The 7,731-nt window shown below is 34.4% G+C and overlaps 1 protein-coding gene and 1 pseudogene across 1 annotated transcript; one reads left to right on the forward strand and one right to left on the reverse strand.

The window, feature by feature from the left end:
* Positions 1-1,951: 1,951 nt before the first annotated feature.
* LOC136225663 (remorin-like) lies at positions 1,952-3,921 on the forward strand. The gene is made up of 5 exons (XM_066013773.1): positions 1,952-2,297; positions 2,410-2,460; positions 2,552-2,639; positions 2,775-2,856; positions 3,471-3,921. Exons 1-5 carry the CDS (start codon positions 2,120-2,122, stop codon positions 3,663-3,665), a joined length of 594 nt encoding a protein of 197 aa, XP_065869845.1. The 5' UTR covers positions 1,952-2,119; the 3' UTR covers positions 3,666-3,921.
* A 70-nt stretch (positions 3,922-3,991) lies between these two features.
* Positions 3,992-7,520, reverse strand: LOC136225657 (transcription factor MYB17-like; annotated as a pseudogene).
* Between the last annotated feature and the right edge of the window lie 211 nt (positions 7,521-7,731).

Genomic DNA, 7,731 nt, shown 5'->3' on the forward strand with positions numbered 1-7,731 from the left:
ACAAGAAAGGAAACAATTACAACATCATCCACTCTTTACAAATTTTTTTTTTGTTACAATTTGACAAGGATACACCATAACTTTTGAATGCACTGAGAATAGTTAGAGATGAAATTCAACTAGATTTAAATTTTAAGAAAAAACAAAATACTGTAGATTCATATTTTGCTAAATTATCCTAAGTACGTATATCTATATATATATTTCGCATATATATTTGAGAAATCATTAATTTATAGAAATAATAATATAATGTATTTATAAAAGGTTGTTCCAGAAAATTATTATTTTATTAATTTATTAAAATTGATCATTTTTGAACTGGCCCAAATTAAAACCAGAAGAAATTATTATTTTAAAAAATTTATTAATTTATCAAGTATTAATTTATAGAGGTTTTACTATATATATATATATATATATATATATATATATATATATATATATATATATATATATATATATTTATTTATTTATTTATTTATTTATTTATTTACGTGTATACTATGCCATCAGTGAATTTTCCATTTGTAAGCATTAGCTCTAATAATGCCACGGTATCATTAAAAACAATAATTCTATGGTGGAGGGTTTAATAATTTATGAGGAAATTAATATCTGGAAACTTGATGTGATATTTTGTGATGTAATATGAGTGTGTTTTCAATTTTGGAATTATTTAGCTTATTTGGACCAAAATTAATTAACATAACAACTAATTAGGATGGATGGGTGATTAAGAAAACGAATTATACACAAATGAATTTTCTAATTAATTGATAAATATGTAAAAAGTATTATGGTTTAAAAAAAGTTTGTAAATAAAAATAATATGTGAATCAATTTTTTAATTAAATAATTATTATTTTTAAATGTCAAATTTTATATATAAAGTAATTTATAAAATGAAGATTTTTAATTATTGTAAATCGCTAGTTTATGGAAAAATATTCACGATAATAAATTCTAATGGAATGTAAGCAAGAATTTTCATTTATAAACTTATACGGCGTGTTTATTAGAATGGATATAGAAGGTGAGATATGGATTAAAAACATGAGATAAGTTATCACGTGTTTGTTTGAGAGATAGAAGAGCAGGACAGATATAAGCTTCTTATCCCTCAAATCTTATACCCAAAAGGGGATGTTATAAGGAGGTGAGATAAGCTCATGCGATGTTAATAGGATGGAAAAGTCCATTTTATCCCTCAAATTAATGTTATGTAGTTTAAACAAGGTTAAAATAATAAAATGTATTATTTTATCTCTATCATTATTCCACATACCAAACATTGAATAATAATTTTTGACTATCATATTTTTATTCTTATCCTGACCATTTATTTTTATTCATATCTCAATCTTTATCCGTATCCTTATTCCAATAGAATACCAAACACAGGATAAAATATAGAGTTTAGTGGTATACCTTTTGCTAAAAAGAAAAAACATATCCACTTTCAAATCAGGCGCTTAAATTAAGTACCCTACTGCCAATTTAAAAACACACAAAAGGTTGGATGTGGGGATATATACATAAATACTATGGACAGATTTGAAAGTAGATAAATTAGGGACTTTCTAAGCTGCCCCACCAGGGATTCCGTTATAACTACGAAAGGCGAAGAATCCGTTGATGATGGTGATCGAATCTTTTTTAAAAAGAGTCTGAAGCGACATCGTTTTTATAATATTATCCCAGTACGACGTCGCGTGTAATAAGGAAACTGAGAAATAGAATCTGAGAGCCGCGCTGTCGTTTTTCAGTAGAATGTACAGCAACGGAAAATTACAAAGACAGAGTCGCTATCTGCCACCTCACACAGCTGGATAGGGTAAATTATACTTAATTCCCTTAACTTTATCCCTATTTCAAAAGCATGAAAATAGTTAAAGGATTAAAAATGTAATTGAACTAGTGTGCTATGTAAGTAGGTACCAAAATACAATCCAGCTCATTCTTTGTTGATACAGTTAACCACTCTCAACTATAATATCTCAATCTCAACCAACACTCTCACTATTCACTTCTCTTTCTAAATTCTAATTTCTATCATCTTCATCTTCATCTTCTACCTTTTCAATTTCCACCTTTTTCTCACTTTTGTTATTATAGTATGGCCGAGGACGAACCTAAGAAGGTTGAGTCCGAAGAAGCTCCGTCTGAGCCTCCTCCTCCTCCGCCTCCTGAACCAGTTGAACCTCCTAAAGATGTCACTGAGGAGAAATCTGTAATTCCACCTGCTACCGAAGAGAAGCCGGACGATGAATCTAAAGCCATCGTTGCTGTTCAAAGTAATTACTTCTCTTCTCTTCGTTTCTTTTCTATTTCAGTTTCGTTTCCGTTTCGGTACAGCATAGCATGGAATTAATATTCTGTTAATTTATATGTTTCTTCTTTTGGTAGAGGATCCGGAAACTGCAGAAGTCAAAAGTACGGAGGGTTCGGTGAATCGAGGTGATTTTATGATTTATCTGATCAATCTTTCCGTTTTTGTTTTCTTGTCTTGTTTTGGTTGAGTGGAGTTGATTGAATTCTGTTTTTGCAGATGCTGTGCTTGAAAGAGTCGAAACTGAGAAGAGGATATCACTTATCAGAGCATGGGAAGAGAGTGAAAAGAGCAAAGTAGAGAACAAGTAAGATCCTCAATATTGGATTTCTTTTCTTTTAACTCTATAATCGTAGTCTGTAGTTTTAATTTCAGTCATATGATTCCTTTTGTCCAGTTAAGCTTTTTGCTTAACTTAGTTTGCTAATGATCTGTTGAACAGAGCTCACAGAAAACTATCTGCCATTGTGTCATGGGAGAACAGCAAGAAAGCAGCCATAGAGGCTGAGCTCAAGCAAATTGAGGTAACAAGTTAAACCTTATATTTCAAAAGGATAAAAGCTAAAAATTTACCCCTAACTTCGGATTCAACCTTCACGGACAAAACAATCTATTTTAAGCTTAAGGTTTACCAAATAGTGTAATTTTAAGCCTAGTTAAGGCTAAATGAGGTTTTTTTCATTAATAACAATTCTGGGAACAGAAAGCTAGAAGAGGTTGAGAGGTAGTCAAAACATAAAATTGCATACTAAAAACAGCAACTTTGGTAAATATAGGGCCAACTTCTGGTAAATATAGGGCTAAATTTGTAAATTATGCCTATTTCAATTGAGCAATGAATGTCAAGATGGATCAAGGTAGTTGGCATCAACAACAGAGGGATGGTGGGTCACAGAAGGTCTTTTAACCCCCAACTTTAGGGAGAGAAAAAAGCAAACTGAAATTTCCGTCACTAAACATATCATTTCTGTTCAGAATTTGACACATATTTTACATCACTAATGGAATTTGCAACGTACTTATTCGTTGTTGATGTTTACTCCCCAAAAAATTGTATTTCTTAATGAATTTCTGTCATTTCACCTTCAAATATTTGGTTTTGACTCACCTCTAATTGACATTAATTATGTATGTTTAGGAAAAACTGGAGAAGAAAAAGGCAGAGTATGCAGAGAAAATGAAAAACAAAGTGGCACTAATTCACAAGGCAGCAGAAGAGCAAAGAGCAATGATTGAAGCTAAACGCGGAGAAGATATTCTAAAGGCGGAGGAGATTGCTGCCAAGTACCGAGCAACTGGAACTGCTCCAAAGAAGCTCCTTGGATGTTTTTAGGCTAGATTCCTATCCTCAGGTTTGGTTGAACATTATTGGTGTATTTATGGTGGTTCTATTGGTTTATTTGATTATTAGTGTTTGTCTTTTTATAGGGGAAGTTGGTGAAATGTTTCAATTATTGTGTTACATGTCTGTGTGTTTGTGCTTTGTGAATATACTATTTGAAATATTGTTTGAAAGTTCAATTTGTAAGAAGCAAATACATTGAGACAGCAGCTAAATTTATGGATGAACACATGATTTCTCTGGCTTATCTTTAGAGGTGGCAATTCGGCTTATCTTATCATAATCATGTTAACTTATCTATAAGTTCGATATGAATAAAACCGAAAATAAAACCATATAGCCAAATACAAGTATCTTATATACAAGAGGCATCAGTGTCAAGCTCTATAACAAAATATACAAAAGACTGTTTCTGCTAATCTTTGATGAACTGAAACCTCTTCTACCTATCTTCTATCTGTCTGTTTCTTAGCAAAACGAAAGCTTGTAATCCGGTAATGTCTTCCCGGGTTTACGTCATCCAAGTTCTATCCTTGAACACTACTTCTGAACAAAATAGGAAACTAGCTTGATTTGTATGTCAAAGGCAAAAGGGGCAATACAGCAATGAGGCAGTTCAAGATCAAGCAGAAAGCTGGAGAAAACAGTTATAGTTGCATTGAAGATTGGAGAAGCTGGAAAAGTTTTCCCTCCCCTTCTAAGAATTCCATATCATCACCACCTGGAACATCCAGCAGCAGCTTCAATGCTGTTTCCGAAGAATCTGTAAATTCGTTAGAACTGATGGAATCTGAACCAGTCACGAGTTTGCTGATATCCTCTTGTTCATCACCGTGACTTGTGGTATTCATACTTGTTTTAACGTTCACCATTTGAAAATTTTGATCATTTTCAACTGAGCCAGAGCCGAGTTTTGTTGACGAAGACGCCTCCTGCGAGATAGGACTTTCGCACGCTCTACCATCTTTTCCCTTGGAACTGCGAAAAGATTCCCCAACCTCAGAATTCCATAATTGAAGAAAGAAATCATATTCCATTTTAACTGATGATGAGGAGTTAACTAACAATGCTTCCATTGAGAGACGAGCCTCAGCCTCGAGCCTGGCACTCTCCCACTGTACCATGTGTTGGGTCGAAGGGGATTCACATTTGACATTGATTGGCTCACAAGATGAGCTAGACTGGTTCTGGTTCTGGTTCTGCAACTTGTGAGCCGCCGAAGAAAACCGTTTCTTCAAATGTGTGTTCCACAAGTTTTTTATTTCATTATCTGTTCTTCCTGGTAAATGGGATGCTATGGCAGCCCACCTATAACAATATGTTAGTCTTATGTGATTATGAGGCAAATTCAAAACCATATCCTTTACCAATTCTATACTTGAAAATTATGATATTTACATGTTTTCCTGTTGAAAGCAATATATAAATGAGGAAGCAAATATGTATGAGCATTAGGAGGAAGTAGATTACTTGTTGCCGAGAATGCTATGAAGCCTAATAATGGTAGATTCTTCTTCTGGAGTAAAAGCACCTCTTTTAATATCAGGGCGAAGATAGTTTGTCCATCTAAGCCTACAGCTCTTCCCACATCGAAGGAGACCTACTCCCAATCATTTCTTCCGGTTAAAAGTATTCAAATATCAAAAGCAACCATATAACATCAACAAGGCCTTCAAGGTTCTAAGGATTATTTAAGCAACCAAAATTCAAATTATTTATTTATTATGTTTTCAAAAATAATATCATGATTAAATAACCAAATGTCAAAACACATAATTAAGCAAAACCTTCTATCATAGAGGGAATGATACCACCTCATACTGAGATGATTGGTGTTAAAGAATAAAAGTGTACAAATGATACCAATTGAATGAGAGGATGTAGTACTCCAGTAGTATAGTAGAATTTCTCGGATTAACCATCTAAACATTCAAGGTTGAGAGGATGTAGTACGCCCAGAAGTATAGTAGAATTTCTCATATTAAGGATTACACAACAACAACAACAAAGCCTTAGTCCCGAAATGATTCGGGGTCGGCTAACATGAACCATCATATAAAACCGTGAAAATCAAGTCGTGTCAGCGACACAGATTCGCTCCCTCCACTCCGTCCTATCCACTACCATATTTTCTTCAATTCCCAATAAACTCATATCATTCTCGATCACCCTCCTCCAAGTTTGCTTAGGTCTTCCCCTACCCCTCACCACTACATCCCTTTGCCACTCTTCTGTTCTCCTAACCGGCGCATCAAGCGCTCTACGTCTCACATGGCCAAACCACCTTAGTCGGTTTTCTCTCATTTTATTCTCAATAGATGTGACCCCTACTTTTGTCCTAATTATTTCATTACGCACCCGGTCCTTTCTCGTGTGACCACACATCCATCTCAACATACGCATCTCCGCCACCGACATCTTATGGATGTGGCAGTGTTTCACTGCCCAACACTCCGTACCATATAACAATGCTGTCTAATTGCCGTCCGGTAGAATTTTCCCTTCAATCTATTAGGCATGCCAGGATCACAAAGGAAACCCGTAGCACTCTTCCACTTCGACCAACCAGCTTTAATCCTATGGGCAACATCTCCATCTACTTCTCCATCCGTTTGGATAATGTTTAATGTTAACACATATTGAATCTTTCATTATTGGCTTACTTAGTGAGAGTTCAATGAATGTGTGTGAAATCTAAAAATCAAAGATTTAATTTTTAAAAACTTTGAATGTTTAGGAACTTAATCTGAACAAAACTAAATTATTAAAATCCTAAAAAAGTTAAGCACTTAATTATGCATCGCTAAATACACCCGAGCCATTGAAATTAGGCAGAAAAATGGATTGCCCCTGAAATTTAAGGGTATCTCGTTAGTCCCTAAGCAATTGCTTAAAATGACATGTAGCCTAATTGATTTCTTTTACCAAATTCAAGATTGATGTATTTAGTCAACAAAAAACAACAATGCATGCCACATGGAGGTTGAATATGCAATAAAATAAGGAAATTAACATTTTTATAAGAAAAAAAAAGACAAATTTGAAGTCAATTCAATTAAAATAGCATGAGTCATCCATCTTGAACACGTTGAAATAGGAGAAAGCTCTGGTACAGTCTACACTGTAACGCATTGAATGAACTTGAAGGCTAGTTTGTTTGGAAGGACGAATTTTAGGGAGGAAAATGAAAGAATGGAATGTATGAAAGATTGGTTGACTGGATTAATTTTCATAGGTAACACACAGAGGAAATCTATCTATCCATGAAACAAACAAGAAAATTAGATATCCATCCCCTCAAAACAAACAATACCTTAGCTTGGAATAGCAAAGCATAAAGAAAATCTCAACACACAAATAAAATTAGAGAGATGTACCTGCATTTTTGGGGAGGGAACGCCAGCTACCATGGCCATATTTGTGAATGTATTGAACGAGGATTCTATCTTCTTCAGGGCTCCAGGCCCCTTTCTTAACTCCATTTTTATCGCAACAAGGAGCTCTTCCCATCTTCTTCTTATTCTTCTTCTTCACCTCCTCTTCTTCCCTTTCATTCATACTCAAAACTCAATTAATTAAAACATAAAACGCATCTGAACTTCGATAGTGGGGTTTTAAAATTGAATGCTGAGTGCTGGAAGCTGCACACCATTATTTATACATATAGCTAGGTAGAGTCTACATTTAATTACTAAACCCCCAAAAAGAGGTGTCAGCAGAACCACTGCCAGGTTCCATAAATAAACCCCAAAAGAGAAATTCAAATCTACAGAAGAAGAATAGAAGCAGCAGAAATTGGGGGAAAAGAAAAGAAAAGGAAAAGTGGAATCAGAAAGAAAGAGAGTAGAATAAGAATTACCTGTGATTTGGGTGTTTCTCATGCTCTCATCAAAGTGAGTGAAGGCTGCGATGGCTTTCTTCACACACTAAAAGTATATAATAATAATAAAAAAAAGAAGAAGAAAAAGGATCTTGGTCAATGATCTTTCTGTGAACCTTGGAAACGCAAGAAGACGCACAACAAGTTTGATCCATGAGGTTACATTTTGTTGCCAAG

Source organism: Euphorbia lathyris, chromosome 1, assembly GCF_963576675.1.
Source record: "Euphorbia lathyris chromosome 1, ddEupLath1.1, whole genome shotgun sequence".
Classification (NCBI taxonomy): domain Eukaryota; kingdom Viridiplantae; phylum Streptophyta; class Magnoliopsida; order Malpighiales; family Euphorbiaceae; genus Euphorbia; species Euphorbia lathyris.

Bases quoted from the DNA above. Each gene is read 5' to 3' on its own strand.
- LOC136225663 (XM_066013773.1), top strand. From the start codon at position 2,120: ATGGCCGAGGACGAACCTAAGAAGGTTGAGTCCGAAGAAGCTCCGTCT. The intron at 2,298-2,409 runs GTAATTACTTCT...TTCTTTTGGTAG, and splicing joins AGCCATCGTTGCTGTTCAAA to AGGATCCGGAAACTGCAGAA. The intron at 2,857-3,470 runs GTAACAAGTTAA...ATGTATGTTTAG, and splicing joins CTGAGCTCAAGCAAATTGAG to GAAAAACTGGAGAAGAAAAA.